Below are 22790 nucleotides of genomic sequence, written 5' to 3' on the forward strand. Positions count from 1 at the left end.
TTGTTGAACGTTGTTGCTGCCGGTGATTTGTTGTTGATGCATGCGTGTAAGTGTGAGTGGGGGTGGATAGGAATCAGAGATGTTTCCTGACAGCGCTTGCCGCTGTTAATAATGCATGTCTTGTCACCGAGGGGCAGATGCGGGGTTAGATTGCTGTATTGGGGTATTGATTGGTGTGAGCGTCTGTGCGTCTCTATGTGTGGGCTCATATGGCTGTGTGCAAATTGAACAGCACCAGGGTGCACAAGAGCTACATGTATAAAATGCTGGATGTGAAAGTTTAAAAACTAGATCTGAAAACTTTCTGTTGGCTCAGACTGCCTGCGGCTCATGCACTCCTAGCCTATGTGTGCATAAAGCTTATGGCCTTTAGAAATAATCCTCAGTTTTACTAAAGTTACTGAAAAGTTGGTTCCCACAAATAATAGGAAAGAAAGTTCTATTATATTCTCACATATCTTTGGTATTTGGATATTGGTATCCAACAATGCAGAAAGTTTCTGTTTTAGTTGCCCTGGTATTATTATTATTATTATTATTATTTATCTCTACTACATCTATGGATGTGAATGGAGTTACATTTACAGCGGTCACAAAAAACATTCTACAGGAACATCTATTTCTAATAGATGTTAAAGTAGCTGTCGCTGTTACTCTGGATAAACCACATAACACACGGTCAGCTGTTTTCATAGGGATTATTTATTAAGCAGAAGGTGGTTCCAAGGAAATCTGTTGACTGTGAGGTCTGTGGATTATCCTGAGAAACAAGCAGACACTTTGTTTTGAGAAAAACACATTGCTGTTTTGAATTCAGTGTAATTCCTCAACACTTTAAGCATCACAAACGGAATTATTTTTCCTCAGTTGTGAAATCTTAAAGACGATTATGTCAAAAACCGGGCAAATAAATCCAAAATCAAAACTGTGTACGTGGCATGACACAACTTGGAGTAAGTAATAAAAATGTTTTTAGCTATAGTAGCAGCGTGGCTTCAGGGATGGCGAGAACTTTGGATATTTCCAAATACCTATAGCATTCCCATTAGCCTCAGCTCTACTATGTGTGAGTGATGATTAAGCTTTGTTCCTTACAACTTGTGAAATATATAATGGTGTCTGTTACCTCATGTTACGCTGAGGGTTCACTTGTGTGTGCACTTGCCAAAGAGAGATCATTTGTTTTTGTTAGCTCGTGGCATCGTGCACCTGGAACACTTTGAGGTTGGAGCGCACGCTAAGTAAGATGATGAACTTGGTTAGCGATAAATCTGTTAGCGTTTTCATTTTGAGTATGTTGGCATGCTGACATTAGCATTTTGCCCAAGGCACCATGCCTTAGTGCAGTCTTCCCGAGATGCTAGCAAGGTTGTAGATTCTTCGTCTTGTATGGATCGGATGAATGTCGGGACCCAGTGTCCAGGATCGGGGTCGGGTCAGGATCGATCACATCAACAAAAATGCGGCCCAAGCTTCACTCTAAACTGGATGAACCGACCCTTTGAGCAAAAGAGAGCAGTCATAAAAAAACATCCAACATCTACCGCAGGTGTCTAGAGACGAGCTCCCTGCCTCCTGTAATACACTGTCTTCTCATGAAGAATACATGAATCATAAGTAATAAATAGAGTTCAAGCAAAAAAAAAACTAAATGTTTTTTTCTCCTTTCAGGACAGTAACCTGCTGACATTTAACATCTCAGCCCATCACTCTTGGTGGAGCGAACATGGGCCGGGCTGTGTGAGGAGCGAGATGCCGCAGGCTCCGGGGGTCCGCGCCACAGAGAGCCACTCCTACATCACCGTCATGGGCTGCCTCATGGACTACCAGTACATTGAGGTCGTGCACAGCGGCACGCAGATTCTCGTTGCTGTGAGTACAAGTTGGTATTGCAACATGTGTCTCTAGACCCTGTTTGTTTTCAACTACAAACACGTGTGAACATGTCACAGGAACTCATCGTTTTAAATACTTAACACCAGCAGCAACCTCACTCTCTGTGGGATTTCAGCACATGAAAGGTGAACATGGTGGAGGGGAAGGTGATGATTTGTTTCCCTTACAGCACTTCTCTCAATATAATTTCACAGCAGTTGGTTATTTTGTCTATCGCAGCCTCCCTTCCTCTGTCCCGGTCGCTGAATGAAAAATTGATCTGTTGTTTTGTCTGGCTGAGACTCAGACCTGCCAGCTGCTAACAGGTTACTCAAACACTGGAAGGGCTGTTATTGTCCTCTATATACAGCTCTGTATGAATACGCCGAGAACTCACTTCCTGCCAGCATGCGCATTTGCACACACTCGTGTATAACTGACTAACCTAATACTGGACGGAGGCCAGGACACTTTTAGTTGCCAAAACAGCAGGTACTTGGGTTCAGACATGAACGTTACACACATTTACTCACAGTAGCACTCACTTACACACACGCTCACGCCTATTTTTCACACTTGTTGTCACTTTAATACATGTGGAGTGGATTTAATGATAGCAGCGGGTGACCGAGAGACGCTTCATCAGCCGTCAGTGGGTTTCCCAGTCCTGTTGGTTTTTCATTCTTACCCTTTAATCTTGAACTCATTTACACCTGGGAGAGCACAATGAATGCACTTAGCTACATGGCGGATTAGGAAACTTGCCGAGGGACCCAGTGTTGAGGGGCACTGGATTGTACCATTCATCCCATCACCCCCGTGGAGAAATGTAATAAAATGGCTGACCTCACTTTACAGCCCCGTCTCTCTCGCTGAACTCCATTTTCTTGCAGTATAGGCAGTGGATGTAGGAAATTTTTTTTTTCCTTGCCTCACGTGAACCTTTAAGGGATGGTTACACTTTTTTGCCTCCATTTGTACGTGGTATTGCCCAATCAAGCATTCCACGGTATCTCCGTGGGAACAGCTCCCGAGAGGGAAAAAGGGGAAATTGGTACTGATATCCCAGCGTCACAAATGGCATCATTTTCCTTCTATCCCCGCTTCCTCTCAGGCTAAAAGCAGAGACCCACTTAGGAAAATAGTCCTTTGAGATGCCCTCTCTTGTTGTGGTTTGTCCCTTTTCCTCTCCGGTGGAAGAGAGAGGCAGACGGAAAGAGAGAGTCGAACAGATGAATGAAAAGACTAGAAACAAAGTGGGGTATCCCTTTTGCATTGCTAGACGGGTTTCAAGGTTGTCGTGAGAGGCCATTAAATATTTAGTTTGGGCTCCAAGGAGCATGTTTCATTAAGATGAAAAATGTGGATCCATTGGCCAGTAATGGAGGCATCGTTGTCATCTATCTGGAAGTGAGCCATTCAGAAGTGAAGCTTTGGATTTGGTAAAGTCAGCCCTGTGTTGTTGCCTACAGGCTACATTCAGCCCAACAGTAACTTGAAGGTTTAAAGGATGAGCTTGAAGTGGAGGCAACCTTTTCAAACTGGGATAATGTATTATTCATTGATTCATCACTGAGGGGAATATTTTGCTCCATCTCTGCCCTCATCCTAGTCTTTTCTGCCTTTGCTGAAACCCAACTCGCCTGTCCATCCTCCAGTGCACGCTGCCATTGACTGGCTTTGGTTTGCTTCTCTTGTCATAATAATGACTGATTTTTTTTCCCGTCAGAGTAGTCAGCAGAAAATCCACATACACTCCCCCCCACTCTCTCCATCCTCCTCTCCTGTCTTCTTTGGCTCCTTTGTGCCGCCTTTACTGTTAAATTAAACAGTTGAGCCTGAAAAAACCTCGCCGGTGAGATGTAGGGGTTGTTAGGAATAAAGGTGTGAGAGAGGAGACGAGAAATTGTGCAAGATGTGATATTCAGTTTACATCTGTAGACATAACTCTCACACACTAAAGGGAGAAGTGAGAGATGTCAAGGGGTTGTCAGAGCTGCTCATAAAACAGCCGAAGAATGTGCTCACACACAGGCAGATATCATATCATTTAGCGTAGGTTATTGCTGCCACAGGCGATGCTTTCTTCTGTTGCCTCTCTGTTCCCTGGGAAGCTGCGTCGGGAGGATCGCGTGGAAGTTGATAATGGGAGGACGGCAACCTTCGTCATTCTCTCGTTCCATTGCTCATTTCCCTTTTCTTCATCTATTGCTTCCCCCCACTCACACACTCTCCCATCTGTCTGTCTTCCTGTCTCCTTTCCCTGCTCAGATCACACACTGCTTGACCTTCATGCCAGTCATATTCCCACGTGAGAGTTCCCAAGTCAAATGAAATGCACTTCTCTTCTCTTGCCTTCGTTTCTCGCTCACTGTCACTTCTGCACCTTCTCTCGTTTTTCTCTGGAGCTCAGATGGCTCGGTCACGTAAGGTGGGATTCTCTAAAGGCAGCTCAAGATTCAATTTGATTCCGATTCAGAGGGCTCATACGCGATTATAAAGAGATGTTTTTATTTATACATGATTTATTTTTTTCTCACTGAATACTTGCTGCCTTTACAACATAGAGTATAACCGTGTACAGATCCATAATTCAAAACAACCGATGAATTTACTCCCATTATCTTTGCTCTCGCTCAGCCATCCTCACCTCAAAGGACCAAAACACAAAGCGAGTTTTGACGATCTAAAGCTGTAGTCCATGCAACAAAGGGCAAGCAAGTAAACCAGTACAAACCAGGGAGACATGAGGAACACGGGCAGCGATGCAGGACGTGGAATTTGACGTAGAAACGTTGACAAACCAACAAAGAGTGAGAGAAAACACTTACTAACGTACACTCTCACTGATTAACTAATGAAACACACAGACAACGGGTGGGAAACAGGAAGTGTAAAGCAAAACTACAAAATAAAGCGGGAAATGACTAAAACAATGACCTGACATGACAAAAAGTAGCCTAGCTTACAACGTAAACACGACATGTTTAAGTCCGATTGGTTCAGCCGTAAGTAACGTACAGCCCAGCTTTACAAAACAGAATTGCGATGAATATAAGAATAGACTTTTTTTTTTTACTGTCATGTCTGTGTGAAAGTGCGCTGTGTTTGACAGCAGGGGCCAGAGGAGGCTGGAGGATGATAAAAGGCCCCTGGTTGGTTACAGGGGGTCCCCTCAGTAGGTCTGGCGTGGGCAGAGCCCTGTGATCACCACTTGGGGCTGTGCTTTCAGATGGGGTTGTGTGTGTTTTGTGATTGGTGGGATTCATTCAGCTCAGCTGCATGAAAACAGAAGGGCCCTTCTCTTACATCCCCCACCCACTCATCCAAAAGGTCAGGGTGCTCACTTTGATAAGTCCATTAGTCCATATTATGTTTTCAAACTGTCCTGCTGAACAACCATCACCACTGTGGTGAATATGTTGCTTTTAATTTGTGCGTATGGTGCACGGGGAACCAACTGGGAAGATCTTTGATGTGCCAGTATTTGAAGTCCACTAATGTGTCCTGAATCGGTAAATGGCCACGCATTGTCGAGTGTTATAATAGCATTAAGTACCTCTGCAATATGTCAGCGCTGACATTGCAGTGTAACTGCACGGCAAGTTTTACAGCATCTGCTTCAAAGGATTATAAAGATCCCGGGATTAAAAGACTTATGATGCAGTAGTGAGCAGTTATTAGGTCTGCTGGCTGCTGCCAAAAACAGGGAGGAGAAGAGAAAGACCTCAAGACCAGAGGAGAGAATTAGTCTCCAGCGGGCCACTGAATATTGTGTCGGGCTACTCTCAGTACATCATAAAGACATGACTGCCCGGCCTGCCATTATACTTCAAAGGCTGTCGCTGCCAAGAGCTTTAATTGTTAATCTGTTTTGCAGCGAAATGGATTTTCCTCAGATTAATTTTAGTCTAATATTTGGTCTCTTTAAACTTCTGAGAGTAGGCTAGAAGACAAAGAAATGGGAACAGAGGAGAACTTGGAAGTGAAAAACAAGCAATATTAAATGAGTCAATCCTCTCTAGCGGCATGCTTGTTTTTATTTTTTTAGGATTTCTTTTTGTTTTCTCTACGTGCAGTGTGTACCAGTCGTTGTATTTACCAGCTTGTTTTGCCTTATGTCCATTTGTTCTCTCGGTCCACAGAGCCCCATTTCTCTCCCTTTCATTAAAGCCCCTTTGGTAAATGCATGCTACCCCCGAAAATGTTCAGGAACCTTTCCCGCATGTCTGAATGGGAGCAGGGATCAATACTGTTAAAAAGCAGTAACATTGCAGGGACAAGAAAATAAAGCAATCACAAAGATGGGACAGTGCCTTGTCCCATCTATTCCTGCATTGTGTGGCATATGAGAAAAGTTGCAAGATGGAAAATGTTGGTGAATGAGGCTGCATGACTATTTACATATGTGTGAAAGAGATACAGATCTAAAATCCTCTGTATGGGGCAACTGAGGAACACAGTATTTTTATTACAGCTTTATTTCTGCATGGGCAGCCTCATGTGTCCGTGTGGTGTGTTTTTGGACACCAGCATGCTTTTATTTGCAGTTACTTGATGTAAAAGATGCAAATCAGCACAACAGACACTTAACAACCCCATGTAAGCTGTATAAGCTGTATGGATCTGTGTGTGTGTGTGTGTGTGTGTGTTCACATTCGGAGAGGGGGCTGGGTAGGAAAGAACAGGTGGATGTGGTCTCCACAGTCCCCATCTCATCATGTTTTGTCATTAAACATGCAGCTGCCCGCGGACAAACACACACATCTAATTTTCTGCAGAGACACACGCTCCATATTGTGAGGCACATAGTCGAGTGTAATTAACCTACAAGACATCTGCACCCCCCCGTCTCCCGCTCTCTTTCCGCTCCTCCTGTCCCCCGTGTGATATATTTTTACCTACGAATTCCTTTCATTATGGTACACTTAGTGAATTTTCTCTTGACACTGAGCCACAATCAATAGTGTGTTAATTAGCTTGTAGATCGACTCAGATATCCATCGCTGCACACACATGTGAACAGGCCAGACGGCTGCGGAGAGGAGGCATCTCTTAGTTCCTTATGAATTTAAAATACTAAAAAACACAGACAGATAAACAGCCGCGACCAACAGTTATTTAATTATTGATGAATATGTTAAACGATTGTGTAAATAACTGATTAGCTACCGGTTCGGTTTCTCAAAGTATTGAAAAGATGCCCATCAATATTTCCGAGAGACCAAAGCGGGGGGGGCTTCTTTCTGTCTGGACAAAACTGAATAAAATTCAATGTATTATGATATTAAACAGAGAAAAACAGCTAATTCAGTGAGTGTCTGGCACTTTTGACCAGACTAGCTGCATGTTTCCAGAGATTGCAATGTCCGCCTGTCCATCCATCCTCCAATCACTGTGTTCCGGACGGAAATATCTCAAAAACTGTAAGATGTGTTGCCATACATGATTGCATGTTAGCATTGTAATTAGGGGCATGTTAGCATGCAGACATTGTAGCTCAAAGTACAGCTGTGTCTAATCACAGGCTTACAGAGCTACCACTATGGCTGTAGACTCTTAGCACCATTGCTTGATAAATGAGACGATCAATCCTTTACCAAGATTACAGTTTCTACTAATCAATTGAACAACTGCACAGATACACTGAGACTGAAAAGGCCTATTATAACACTTAATAACATTTTTTTAACGCAGGTAAACCTGATAAAAATAGGTGTTCGACGCCTTTCCTATTGCAGGAGATGAGTTTGCCTTTCTATTATTTTACATGTCACGTTCTGCATCACAGACATGCTGGAAAACAGAGTCGAAGCAGCAGAAATCAGCATCTATCTCATCGGACTACATCCAGAAGACATTTGTTTTTAAGTTTCAATCAAAAACATTCTGAATTAGACGCATCTTTTTCCCCGGAGCTGATAACGGAAGCTGCTGAGGAGTGAGACATCTCACTTTTCTCGTCTCTGCTGAGAGTTGCACATTCACAGGAAGCACGGGAGCCCCTGACAATGGTAATTCTTCTTTCTGTTTCTCTTTCAACCCAGCGCTGACTTAACGACGTTCGAGTGCGACTTGAACAGAGACGGATTTAAAAGTATCAGCGAGCCAGTGTCCTTAGCTTCAGCACATGTCACATTATCGCGCCAGAATAGGGGTGAAAATGAGCGTGTTCACCCGGGTGTTGTGTTCACATTACAGTCAATTGAAGCTCCAGTGACCGCTGTAGAGTAATTTGACGCGGGAGTAGATGCCGACATTCACACTGAAGACAAAAACTAGATTTTATCAGCTGTTAGTTGTTTTTTTGTCCGGCGTGACAGGGGTATAAAATGTAAATCCAAATAATTGACTGTAAACCTAATTTATTGTTGCTGTAACTGAGCGGTCTAAGCTTCTTATCATGAAATAGATTCATGTCTAATGGACTGATGTTTATGAGTGAGTGTGCATTGTCAAAGGTGGTGATGTGACTTTATGGACTGGCACATTCAGTCCAAACTCGACCTTCATTAGCCTATGCAAATGCAAGTAACCTTCTTTTCTAGCTCAGCAGCTGGCCTTCTTCCCACCCACACACACATGAACGCCTGAGCCTTAAACTTCTTTTCACCCTCATTATCTGAAAGGAGAAACGCAGATAATGCTGAACTATCACAAATACGTCATTTAGTTTCCTCCACAACACAATAAATACCAAATGAAGGCCCATCGGAGCAAGGCTTTGCTTTTGATGATTTCCCACGTTGAGCGCTGAACTTTTCGTGCCCGTTTTTTCTGCCTTCTTGCTTCCTTCTGTCAGTTGTCCAGATCACTGTTGACTGCTCCACAACCTGCAGAGAGGAGGGCGGCATTGACTGTTAGAGCAATAATTAAACACACACAGACACATAGAGAGGAGCAGAGAAAAGATGACAGAGGATATTTTCAGGTTGAGGAGAGTAAAAGGAGAGTTCAGAGTAAAAGGGGGAAAGAAACCCAAATGATTGACAGCTAAATGAGTTGGCTTTGGTGTGGCACGTCCTCACAGACAGGCCGAGATCGAGCCTCAGAGGACATGCGGGGGCTTTATGAGCTTAATTAATTTGACATTAATCTCTAAAATGATCCCTGAACTCTGAAGTGACGAGGGGAAGTCAGAGAAGAAAGCTAGAGGCAGTGTGTGTGTGTGTGTGTGTGTGTGTGAGAGAGAGAGAGAGAGAGCGGATTCATGAGCGTGAATTAAGGCCATTTAATATGCAGGGATATATAAGTGGAATTGTCACTTTTCATTTAGGACACTGACCTATATTAGCTAAGGACAACAATGCCTCCAGCAAAAGGCCACCAAGTGTTCACTTCAGTGATCTTAGTAACTTCCTGTATGTCACACTTAATGTGCCGAAGCCGATAGAAAAGAAAAGGAAGTGGTGTAAAATCAGCCCTTACATGAAACATCCAGAGTTTATACTGTCAGCAGCGATCAGACGAGGAATGAGAAGTGGATTGAAGATATGCATTTCCATGAAATTTCTAATGTGTTGGATTTGTCTATGCACAAGTGTTATTGTGTGCGCGCTCTTTCTCTCTTTTTTCCCACGCACACATTCAGAGACACATGCAGGTGATGAGTTAAAGGTAAACCCTCAACAAATGAAGCATAAGGCATGCAGATGCCCATGCAGGGCACAAAGGGTCACTGAATGGTGTGACGAGCAGGAAAAAGGACTGAATCATACACTAATCAGTGTATGATTCAGTCCTTTTATGCACTGATTACAGTTTTCTTGGCCGATTCCTATCTCTGATTTTTTCAGAAGCCTGACCCGCCAATTCCATTCTTTGATGATCCCAATTTCCTTCTTCTATGAACTATAGTTAACAGCATACGCGAACATTTTTGTAACCTTTTTTTGATGGAAAATTCAATTGTGTAACAGGAAGTTACATTTTTTTGCCTTAACTAGTTTCTCTCATCAAAACAAACGCCATACTTGCGTCGAAAGGACTTTTTAATTTTTCTCTTACTTGCGGAGGACAATCACTTGTGACGTGGCCACCATCTGCGATCTGTGGGTCCAGTGCTTGAATTGTACAGTAACTGTTTTTTGTGAAGTGTGTTTTCGTGTGAGTTTAAAGACTCATCAGGCACCAAAACACAGCAGAGCGTTTTATCATATTATGAGACAAGATTTCACAACTCTGGAGTAGTTATCTTGGCAGCAATTACTTTATCCTCTGTCTCAAAAGAGGGACAGGTAAACAGTGGAATTACACTGTGCATGTTGCAATGTAATCTACCAGGAATGTGCCCTGTTATTATACATATTCGATTGGCCGGCGCTGTGTGTTGGAACAAGTCGACGCACCGTGTTGCGTAAAAAGTGGAGCCGGGTCCGTTATTTTTGGATGACCCTGCACTTTTCCCCCCGGTGCCCTCTAAATCTGCACTCCCGCTGTGTCAACACATGAGTCTGATTTAAATGTTTTTCCACAAAGTGTTGTTTTTATTGGCCTAATACAGCGTTCTCCGCCGCAACCATCAAAACACCAGTTGGGAGAATAACGTTCGTCCACCCGGTAGAGTCCCAGACACTCGCAGCCCGTCATGAAAATTAAACAAACGTGCACTCGTGCGTAGATATTAACTCATGCGAGCGCACACTTTTACAGCTAAAACACACACACGGACACAATGCAGCTGAAAACAGGGTGTGCTCCCTGCTGTTAACACCATCTTGTGTTTGACACTGGCTTTATACATATGCTAATTCACCTCCATTTCACCGCCACCGTAATGGATGGGGTGAGACCAGCAATTAGATAGTAGAGAAAAAAAACCCGAGTGAGAGAAAAGCAGAGGGAAGAGTTATGTATCTTATCTCGCCCACACAGAGACAGACCCATTCTCTCTTCTACCAGACTCTACACCTGAGTTTCATTCATAAATAAAACATTTAATCTACATCTGGATGAACTTCAATAAAGGCCCAATATAAAGAATACATTAAAAAATGACATTAAACTCAAATGATGGAGATGAAAGTGCTGCAAACTGCACAACATCTTTGTTCCTCTAATAATTCCTTCAGCCAAGTTAAGTTATAGGTTGATGAATGTTATATAAATAGCGGCCATCGCACTGAGTCAGTCCCCCCCTGGGTTTTGTGTTTGTGTACCCAGTGTGTAAGGAGGGCAGCGTTCCCGACTCTCTTTTAATTGGCATGGCAGAGTGCCAAATGATGGATGGATGGCTGGATGGGTGAAGAGAGACTGTCTCTCACTGTCTGTTTCTGAGTCGATGGCAGCCATCTGCCAGTTCCACAGGCTATTCTCAGCACCGGGTGTCGGCGTACAGTCGCGTTGTGTGCTCACTCTGTCGCTTTCTGGTGTGTTTGTACATAGAAGCTACTACTGTATGTACACTCCAGAAGTCCTGTCTACTCTGAAAGCATTGCAAGCTGTGATAGTAGCGCTGACACCTTTTTAAGGTGGAGAAGCTTACTTTTTGAGCAAAAGGTTTGTGTTTTACACAGTCGGTGCCCTTGTTTCAGGACATCTGGTGGATAAAAGCTCAATTTTCACTCTGGTTTTGTTTTCCACCAGTTCCTGAGGAAAATATTTGAGTCTTTGGAAGTGAAATGCTGCTCTACAGTTATTCCACCAGCAGGCCGGGTCAGTTCAGCTCAGTGTGTTACACATGAGAACAGCTATTTCTGCGTTTCCGTTATCAAAGGTTGTGGGTGGTACCAGAAGAACCCCTCCGTGCCATCCCATTTTTGTGTTACCCTTCTGTTGAAGTACATAGCACACTGGTATGATACTAAGACACTGCAGACCGCTGACTGGTCAGTCCAAACAACCAGTGTTATCTTTCACCGCCTGTGCTCTGATGTAGGATTTCCCAAACTCCTGTTTTTTTCCACAGGAAAAGCAGAACATAAAATCAGACATAAATGTGTTCGCTGTTTAAAATTACTGAAATAGCTCATTTTACTAGGAATTCAATAATTATAAAACACCCCAAGCATCTTTTTCTGCATCATAAAAGTTTTCATGTTGGTACATACTGTAGGGGACAAAGTATACGCCGATACAGATATATCTGTTCAGCCAGTATCAGCCAATTATATCTACCAGCCGATATAATTTTTGTACAGGCTCTAGTTTAGGTACATTAATTAAGGGTTACATAAGTGTTCCAAGGGTATGAGTGTAACTTTGGTGGAATGCAGCTTTTGTTTTGCATCTAGCTGCTAACTTTGTGTGTCTGCCCTGTGGTGCTGGACAGGTAGAGATTTTGAGAGCTGTCTGCTCAATCAGAAGGAAACCAAAAAGAAACAAAAAAAAATGAGCTGAAAGATGCGATAAAGCTCTGTAGAGTTTAGGGGAAGTGCAGAATCGGGTGATAGATGATTCATTGTTGAGTCTAAAAAATGACTGAAAATCATGAAAAATGTCTCCAGAACATAAGGTGATGTCTTCACGCTCCTTGTCTGTCCAAAACCCTGATCATTGTTTGACATTTTTGTCGATTGTCAGCTTTCACTCAATCTTAAAAAAGTAGCCGAAAAACACACTCGATCGTCAAAACTTTTGGCAGTAAATTTACTGTCAGATAATCGGTGTTGCACAGTCTTGCATCATCTGCCCGCCAGTGGATCCTTCAGAACACGCAGCCATCACGTCTCAAGTCGAGGCTGCATCTCCGCAAAAAATCTTTTTCCAGATGTTCTGTATTATCATTGTGTTGATCAAAGCAAACACACAGCTGTTTATCCACCGCACACCGCCTGCTCTGTGGAGTCTAACCCCTCTTGTTTGCTTGTGTGTTCACAGCTCCTGGGCTTCGTGTACGCCTGTTATGTTGTCAGCGCTATCACCGAGGAGGAGGACAGCTGTGAGTCGCTTAACCTCACCCTTATACACACACACACGCACACACACACACACATGCAAAACCATCCATGAATCGAGCCTTGTAGCAACTAATGAATCATACCAAGATCCGCTCACACATGTGAGATGGGGAATCACCAGAGTTAAGGAGAACAGGGCTCCATGTTTCTTCATCTCCCTCTCCTCCTCTCCCGCCCTGCACCATCACCGCTCCGACTCTCTCCTCTCTCCCTCCTCTCTCCTCCCCCACACCAGCTGGGCCCTGTCTCCCTCTCCCTCCAGAACCAAAGGAGCCATGTGTTCCCTCTCCACACCTCCTTCAGCCATTCTTCTTGTTTCACGTGTCGCCTCGTCTCTGCTCCTCGTCACTCTGTGTGGTCCTCGCCGTTGTTGTAAAACCTCCTTTAATGTACTCTGGCTTTCACTTTTCTCACTTTCTTCTCCCCATGTGCCCCCTTGTGTGTCGCTCCAGCTGTCTGTTGCCTGGCTGGGGTTGTTTTTTTGGGGTTTTTTTTTTTTTTTTTTTTATGCAGCAGGATTGCACCTCCCCCACTGCCTTGTTCAAACAGACACACACACCTTCCCTCCTCGTGTCTGTCTTCCCCGCAGCTAGTCAAACATGTACATCCTTCCTCTGGAGTGGCTCCTCGATGTGTTATCTCAGCGCTCTGGCTCAGTGTCGACGTCTGTTGGCTCTTGTTATACCTTTAACATGGAGTCAGATGAGGGCATGCATACAACAGTGGGAAAAGACGACGGGGGATCATGAAACGAGTCATAAGAGGAGACGGAGAAACCAGAGAAGGACACTTGTGATAAATGACCCAGCTGCTGTGACCTCATAGGCAGCAGGTCAGAGGTCGTGCTGGAGGTTAGCCAATCAGGGGAGGAAACATTTGATCTAAGGGGTCAGCGGGAGTCATAAATATCTGATTAGCACCGCAGGAACTTTCCAGGACGCATAGCGATGTCCTCATGCGCGAGAATCTGCTCTTACACATTTCGGCCTTGTAAATTCAAGCCAATGCCGTGAAACCAACAGGCTGATCGTATGAGGATTAGCTAAGATTAAAGTGGAGGGTCTCAGGTATTCATGCTTATTAAAATAAAAAATCTGGAGCCTGGCTGTAATCATGTCCTGTTTCAAGAATCCCAAATTGCTAATTTGATTTGAAAAGCAAGCGCTACATGCACTAATTGCATCTCGAAACAGCAGACTCATGTCATTTGGAGGGAATCGTGATGTGGTGTTCCTGCGCAGTTCTTTGGTGGTCACATACCAGAGATTCACTGGCTGTGAGTGGTTAGCATCAGCACCCCACCCTCCCAGCTCTGGCCAGTACCACTTAATCACCAGTCACCCCTAAGTAATCCCTGGAGGGCAATACCGTTTCAGCAAAGGAGTCGAGTCAACTAAAAAAAACGAGAAAGACTTTCCAACCTCAGAGACGTTTCCTTTTGTTTTTCTGACATTTGAACTTCACTCATCCCCTGTGTGGATCTGCTGGCACATATTCTGTTTGTTTAAACGCATAGTGGATACTCATCCGTGCTCTGAAGAAAAGATAAATCTAACGAGAGAGCAACAGGGAGAGGTTGGTTTAAAAAAAAAAAAAAGCAAGCTTGGGGGTTGAAAACAGAACATGGTATGATTTTCATTGGTTTTAATTATCTTGTAGTTCTTCTCTGATGCGAGCTGTGCTGGAGGAAAACGCTGCTACATCGCTTCCAACTTCAGCCTCTTTGTTATTGTAATCAGACCTTTGCCTGCACGCACGCGCACACACACACACACACATACGCACGTATTTGTTCATGCAGACACAGGTGCACAGACACACACGCTCACTCTCAGCAACACAAAAAGCAGCTAAGGCACTTTGCCGCTCTCGTTTTCCCCTTTCATTTGATGTGTAGATTAAAGCAGGTTTCTGCATTGAGCTCCCCGGCTGCCTCAGCATCTCTCCTCCTACTTCTCTCTTCATTTCTGTTTCTGGTTTTTCTTCACAGGTAGATGGAATAATCATGTATCAGACTCCAATGTCAGTGTGTTTAGGAAAACCTTCGCTCCGTCTCTTTTCCCATCTCTTGCTCTCTGAGCTTTAATGAGTAGCGCTTGTAAAGCGTTAGAGGTCCCTGGTCACTCGTTGCATCAGCCTCATTAAGCGCCGTGCTGGTCAATAACTTCTACAGTTGATTGCGCCTCAGCCAGAGAAGAAAGGCAGGTAGAATCCTCAGGAGAGGGCAGAAAGAGAGGGAAGAGAGAGGGAAAGACGGGAAGAGGAGTACACGAGGGGGGCAAAGAGGAGTGTTTGTGGAGGAGCAGACCGAGGAGGGAGAAAGGAGAGGGGGCAATAAGCAGGAACAAACAACACGAGACGAGACGAGATGAGCTTTTCACGAATAAGGAGATAAGACAGGAATTCCTCTCATGCCGAGCACTCTCTCACTCTCCAGGGAGATGGGTGAGTTAGATTTGAGTGCTCAGGCTTGCGTAAAGAGTAGCGCAATGAAACACACGCACACATACACACACATTCACACACATTCACACACACACACACACACTCGCAAGGAGCCGAGAAGACACAATGGGCAGAATAACAAGCATCATATACCCTCAGCTCAGGGTTCGACATGGCTTTTAGACTTTATTTGTGATACTGTGTGAGTGTGTGTGTGATCTCCCTTTTGATATGACCGCCTCTCTTTCTTTCTCACTCTATTAGTGCGCGCGCGTGTGTGTGTGTGCACTCACACTTACCTGCTATGTTGTTGTCTGTGTGTGCATGTCGACTGACTGACTGACTGCGTGCGGGTGTTTTTTGTGTACTTGTGCGTGTGAATTTGTTATCGGTGGTGAGCAGACACACCGACAGAGTGAGTGGTGGGGAAAATCCTCTTTGTAAAGTAGGTCATGGAGTTAGAAGCCTAGCGCCGGGATAAGCTTGCTTTAGCATGTCTGCTAATTATGCTGCCGCCCTCTGTGCTGAGTCACATCCCCAGAAAATCCTCCCCAGCAGACAGGGGAACTGGAGGGATGGATTGGTGTCGAGGTGGCAGGCAGCATATCCTCAGGGTGTAAAGTGAAAAGGTCAATACGTTAAAAAAAAAAAAGACAATCACCTCAAGTATGCTTTATAAAACACGTCAGACGAGTAGAACACTCAAAGAGTTTGAAGGGGCCTTTTCACAGTATTCGGAAAAGCACCGGTGTAAATGATAAAATGAATGATGGCTGCATTCCATTTAGCTGCTTCAGTGTCAGGCAGGCTACATTCAAAACACAGTGTTGACTGCTGCAACACCACACTTCCACTGTAGTCAATGAAACTGGCTAAACCAGGCGTGGAGCGGAGCATAAGTGGTGCATATGTAACTGTATGTATATAACATGTGTATCTGTATTTTTTAAGTGAAGTGTTGCAACATTTTTATACAGAAATTTGTTTTACAGTGTCAATATTTTGTTAAATTAAACCAACTATTTACAGGAAATGACTCTAGCTGGTTACGTGTTCAGTGTAGCCAGAGACTGTCAGGGTCCAGGTAGTCCAATGTAACACTGTCATGGCTTACTGAGACAATTTAAAGGAAATATGAAGAGTCAAAAACCCTTTTCACAAGCGCAAAAAAAAAAATCCATTAATACCAACTGACATTCACTTTTGTCTTCAGTAGGAAAGGGCTCAATTGGCATTCATTCCCGGGTCAAATGACTCTACAGCACACATTGTTTACTCAAGCAGAAGTACAGTCCAGGCACTGAAATGAACCCAAAGTATAAAAGTTAAAAGTTTCCCTGTGAAGGACGTTTCAACCAGCCATTTCTGAGCAAAGCTAACTGAACCTCACTTCATATTAATATAATAGAGGGAATGACCTAGTTCAGTTTCATCCGTGTTGCTGCCTTTATCACTGACACGCCTTTTCTCCCCAGTTGAGTTTCCATCTCGTTACATCTTTTATATAGAAGATACAACAATGTAGGGGGTTGAAGTACAAAGTTGTCAGAAAAAAAAATTCTGAAGGAAAGTGCTGCTTATTTTCCCGTCAATATTTAGCATATTCATGCTAATGTAAAACATACAGCACTAAAAGTCTTGTTTTTGTGGGGAAATAAATCTTGATTATGATTTAGTTCAAATGTTTCTAATGTTAACCATCATGTTTCCACATTATTTGTTTATATTCGTTTCTCACCTTTACTCATGTGTTGCCTGGTTACTGCGCACACAGCCCGGGCTTGATTGACAGCTCCCTCACACTCGTGTTAGTTTTGTTATCATTTCTTCTCAGTACACAGAGCTCGATGTAATTCTGAGCATCCACCCAACGTGACTACACGTCCTATCAAGCAGGGGGATTGAAAAAACACCTCTGTGGGAGTGCAGAGCACTGAAGCTGCATTTTCATGCAAATATGCGCTCAAGTTTTGGGTGGAGTTGTAAATATAGTAAACACCATGTGTGCAGTTTCCACATGATCAGCGGGGGTGATTCCTCGTTGTGTCACAGCATTCTCGCTTTGCACTTGCCGGAGCTTTTTTCAGTTGTAAACAGACACGGAAACACGTTTCAAGCTTCTGAGAACAGAATGCAGTTAGTTGAAGGTAGCTCGGCACCGGATGACAAAAGTGTTTTCTGTATTCATTTACACATAATCCGACTAGACAAAATTTCCAGAGGCTCTCCTGGTCTATCGTCGCCTGCAGGCTTACTCCTCCTTGCGCAGATGATTAACCTTAAATACACTCTCAATCAAACATACCTGAAGGTTTCATATGCAAAATAACTAAGCATAAAACCGCTAAACCAGTCTTTAAAGTAAATGAGTAGTGTGTATAGCAATGATGGCTGTGTAATGGTGTGTGAGGACAGAGACGCAGCACTGCAGAACCGAGCCAACTATGAGGAGCTCCCCTAAATACCGTGTGTGTGAGAGAGAGAGACACAGAAAGAGAGGGCGAGCACACTTGTGTCTCGTACTTCACCCCTTCTAGCTTAACTGCAGACAGGCTCTGAGGGCTTGAATTATCCGTCTGCCCTTTATCTCTCTCCCTGTCTTTGTCTCTCTCCTTGTTTTTCTCGATCTTCCTCACACCAACACTGTTTTTCTCTCCTGGCCTTTTTCCTTTTATCTCGGTGCTTGTGTTTCATGTCAGTGTCAGCTGACCGACCCCTTCAAACACACACATGGTGGGAGATGCAGCTGCATGCTGTATACTGAACAGGTCCAGGACCAGTTTGCGCTTGAACTGAAAAGTAATCGTCTTGTGTTACTCCCTGCTTCTTTAGGGGCTTCGCGTAGATACCTTAACTATTGACCTACATACCTTTCATTTCTTGCGTGTGTCCACACAAGTGAAAATCCGCTTTCCCGCTCCGGCTGAAAGAAACTGAGCAGGATCACAAGCGACGATCAGCTGCCAATATGTGTTTCCAAGGCCACTGTCAGCATCGGAGAAGACAAATTGAACAGGCTGTTTAATGTTGTACGTTTTTATCTGCCATCCACACTGAAATGCCAAATTAGCAAAGAGCTTGAATTGTCTTTTGAGAATAAACAGGCCATCTGAGGCTTTCCACCATCTAAGCAGCCTTTCACATTAATTTTCAAAGGGTTGTTTGCTGGTGGATCAAGCATAAAAAACAGATTGTTTACAAGAATTGTTTACTGATTCAGGGTTCAGTGAGCAGCATGGAAGATCCACTTCAAGGTCAGGGTCAGAGGAATGCATGTAAGAATTAATTGGAAAAAAGGTTCAACAATGGAGATGCAATTAACAGCCTGGCATACATTGTACAGTATGAAGGAGTGATGCATCTGAGGGTTATAAGTGATAGATAGATAGATAGATAGATAGATAGATAGATAGATAGATAGATAGATCGATCGGCGGTACTGCAGGGGATACTGCTGTATCTTTTGCCAGACGGCAGCAGAGTAAACAGACTGTGGCTGGGGTGGGTGTTGTCTTTTAGGTCTTTTCAAGGTGATATGTCATTAACTGAAAGTGTAACAGTTTCAGGAGTCAGAAGATCACCAACGGTCATCTGAATTCATCCTCTAAAGATCTTAAACTCGCCCTCCAGTCAAAATTATTAACAATTATCACATTAATTGCGGAAAGTGTAAATTTCCACTGCTCACTGAAAATTGAATTTTAAGAGGCAGGCTTACGAGCATGACTTTTGACATCACAAGTAGTTTAGAAGCAAAATCTGGTCCAATATTCAGCAAGTCGCGCAATATTATAATATATTATATTTAAATATATTATAATATTCAGCAAACCCTATCTCCATATTGCTGTTTCAGCATCAGAGAAAGGTCTGGCTGCGCCTTCTGGTACAGGGGAAAAAACGCTTTGACTTGTTTGTATTTTTTTAAACCAATCACCGTCATCTATAGTGGAGCTATACCCGGGATGAAGGGTGGGTGCCCCTGCAAAATGGTGTCGGGTTGAACTTGTTTTGCACGTGGGGAGCCGGGCATACCCCTGGGTTTCATATGGTTAAAACCCAGAAAAAGAAATGGTAAGAGTAGCAAGCTTGTTTACATCCGTACCATTAGCGTCCAGTAACTTGCCATTTTCAGCATATAGGTTGCTAGCGTGGAGGTTGTTGTTGTTGTTGTTGTTGTTGTTTGCTGTAGTGACAGGTATTTGGAAAACGGGAACACATAGATAGCGGAAGGGAGAGGACCTGAAATAACCGTCTACATACACTGAGTCAGACTAATACTTAGGGTACACAAGTGTGATTTGGAAAACTTGAAGGCTTCAGTGTACACACTGAGACTTGACTTTACAGTGAAGGAGACATCTTGTTCCTCCTTATTCATATATTCTAAAAATTTTAATGAGGGGGGAAGGAGGTGCTGGCATTTTAAGGATTTTAATGTAGTAAACATATTTTTCTCTGCTAAAAAACATGTCAGACACCCATTAGATAATATTTATGTGTGCCCTAATACTTGTGTAGAGGGAAAAATCTGTTTCACATTTCACTGCAATCCATCCAACAGTTGTCATGTTTTTTCCCCATGAAGCAAAGCGTTGGATTGACAGGCTGACGGATGGACAGGCGCTGCCATCCCCGCAGCTGCTAGTGTGTCTAAAAATGGCAACCATCATTATCATCTAACTGTATTCCTCAGCACAGTTTATCATAGCGAGGGACGGATCCCCACCTGCTTCTAATGAGAAAACCACTGGTACAGAAAAGATCAGGGAAGAGGTCTTTGTGTGTCTGTGTGTGTGTGCGTGCGTATGTGTGTGTGTGTCTGTGTGTGTGTGTGTGTGTGTGTGTGTGTGTGTGTGCGTGCGTGCGTGCGTGCGCGTGTGTGTACAGATGAAACAGAGAATCCCAGGAAACCAGGGCAGGGTCAGAGGAAAGGAAAGGGACAGTCGCCTCCACCCTCACAACACCCTGTGGCTCTCGGCGCTCATCCTGCCCACCTATCAGTATTCAGCAGGCCGCCCCTGCCTCCTCTTATCAGGATGGAACTGATTTGGCCTTACAGTAGTTTCCATGGCTGGCTTGTGTCTGTTTTTCCCCCCGAAGCTGTTGGTTCCCTGGAAGTAACCGATCTTTTTCCACTAAATCAGATTCAATCTCAGTTTCTCTCCTGGTGGTGTTTATAGACGGCTCGCAGCTCCCGGACATGCTGGCCTCTTTCACGTTCGCTCCTTCAGCCTAATCTCCTCGGCCCCCTCTGTCAGTCGGACCGACATGCGTGGCGCGCCCCCCGTCCGCCCCTCTCATTCTCCCCTCTCTTCCTCCCCTCAGCCCTTTGTGTCCCTTCGTGAGCGAGCCTTTCCCTGCATCTCTAAAGCATCTCTCTCCGCATCACTGAAAAATACACTGCACTTTGGTTACCAGTGACGTAAGACCCACTTTGCTCGTGTGCAGCTTGCCTAGAGTCTGAACTCTAAATAAACAGAGAGCCCTGATCATTTCGGTCGGTGGCTGAAGGTCACCTCTGTTTCTGAGCGATAAAAAAGGCTTAGGGTGTTTTGACAGCTGGCCAGCTTTCACCTGTTCCCGAGCTTTCCCTCCGGCTCCAGCACAGATGCACAGATGGGAGAGAAAAAAAAGTTTTTTATTTATTTTGTTTGTCAAAGTTAAACAAAAAAGAACAACAGTTGCATTGTTCATGGCGAGACGTTGCCTTTCAACATCCCCTCATTACATGTGTTCTCCACTGTGTTGTCTGTTCACATTTCATTTCTCTTTTTTTAAACCATGAATGTCTTTTTATTTACTTTGGTGTCTTATTGTCTGTCTTTTGATTTACTCCATAATTTACGTTTTTAATCCTTTGTTTTCAGTTGATTTTATTGGTGGATTTGACCCATTCCCACTCTACCATGTCAATGAGAAACCATCTCATCTCCTCTTAAAGCCCATGTACCTGTAAGTATGAATGTGCTGTCATCATGTACATGTCTGTGTGTTTTTTAGTCGGACTGTAAGTGTACTGTGTGTCGATATTCACATTATCTGTTGCTTCTTGTGGTCTTATACAGTTTGGGTTGTACCTGTTTCCTGCAAGGAATTGTTTCCGCTTCAGTTTTCCCTGAAACTGTTGACAAAATAATCTCAACTCTTACTCACTTGTTCCAGAGACGTAGTAGTAAACCTTTATTTTACCAGGCAAAAATTGCTAAGAATACATTCTTATTAAGGCAATGGCCTGGTAGGAGGTGAAAGACCTCCTAAGGGGAAGGAAGAGGGGGAGTAACAATAAAAGCACATACAACAACAGTGACACAAAAGAAGAAAGAATAAAGACAATAAGCCAACATAATACAATGGCATACCACAGAATGACAGTTAGTTTGACGTACAGTGACATACAACAAGTTATGTAAGGACAGAGATACTAAAAGTAAAAACAGTGATACTAGACAACCATAGATGAGACAGTAACAAAACAACAACAGTAACAGATGGGGTTAGTGAGGTTAGTGAGGTAACAGGATCAACGTACCATCGAGGCATGGGATGATATGAAAATGACATGTCGTGAATATCCAGTCCAGCATAATTGCAATTCAGGATCTTATCCCGATAATCATATCAGCTGAAATGGCACTAAAATATACTGTAGTCACTTTAACCTTTCATGTGTTTGTACACAAATATTCTTATTGCATCACAGGTAGGACACACGTGTTTTTAGTGAACAACAAACATAGTAACAAGTAATCATAACTCATCAGGTCTTCCTGCACAAATAACAGGAAAACAAATGGTATTAACCTCATCTCGCTTTTGTTTTTTTTAGTTTGGAACTCGTCATATTTACAAACATCCACATCAACTTGTTTTTGTGGGGGATACAATGTACAGCCATGCCTTCAGCCATGGTGACGATAATGAAAATTCTCCACGACAACTTATTGGGCTTTTTTATCGCGATCCGCGCTAAAATCTATTATGTCCCATCCCTCGTACTATCATAAATAAATGGTAGGTTAGTAGTTAATTAAACTTTAGTTAATAATTATTTGACATGTGAACAAAAAAATGAATTAATTAAGCAATTGGAAAGGTATACAGACCGAATCATCATTACATTGCTAACAACAACAGTCACTTCCGGGAAGACTGGTGGCACTTGATCGTTACTGTGAAGATGCGTGGTGTCTTTCTGCTATGCTTACTTTATGTGCTGTGTTGCTTTGCTAGTGTCACCCATCAAACAGCGACATCTCAGATTCTCCGTTAGTTCGGGGTGAAATCAAGATGTCATTCTCTCAAGTCTGTGGCCCGACGTTCTCCAACCCAGCGTTAGAGAAAGTGTTGTTATTAAGGAGATGTTTGTTAGCAGAATCAGATGAATAAACAGCAAAATCGTATGTAAGCTAGTGCGTGAGGCAGCGTTTTTGTTGATGTGATTGGTTCTTTAAACATCAACAACAACTTTAGAATAAACAGTTGCTTAATAAATGTTTTATAAAGCATTTCTTTGTTTGTTAACAGTGAAATAACTATTCCCTATAACTATTCCTATAGATGTACCTTATA

General features: G+C 43.4%; 1 protein-coding gene across 2 annotated transcripts in view; it reads left to right on the plus strand.

Annotated features, from left to right (window-relative positions):
- nkain4 (sodium/potassium transporting ATPase interacting 4) overlaps positions 1-22790 on the plus strand; it is a 53334-nt gene that overhangs the window by 26817 nt on the left and 3727 nt on the right. The window contains exons 4-6 of one of the 2 annotated variants that reach the window (XM_084366410.1): positions 1672-1872; positions 12694-12754; positions 21089-21173. In XM_084366410.1, the coding sequence (XP_084222536.1) occupies positions 1672-1872; positions 12694-12754; positions 21089-21173 (347 nt within the window). The remainder of the gene's footprint in view (positions 1-1671; positions 1873-12693; positions 12755-21088; positions 21174-22790) is intronic. The other variant, XM_084366411.1, reaches the window with a different exon arrangement.

The sequence above is a fragment of the Pagrus pagrus genome, assembly GCF_965226575.1.
Source record: "Pagrus pagrus genome assembly, chromosome: 11".
In the NCBI taxonomy this organism is placed as follows: domain Eukaryota; kingdom Metazoa; phylum Chordata; class Actinopteri; order Spariformes; family Sparidae; genus Pagrus; species Pagrus pagrus.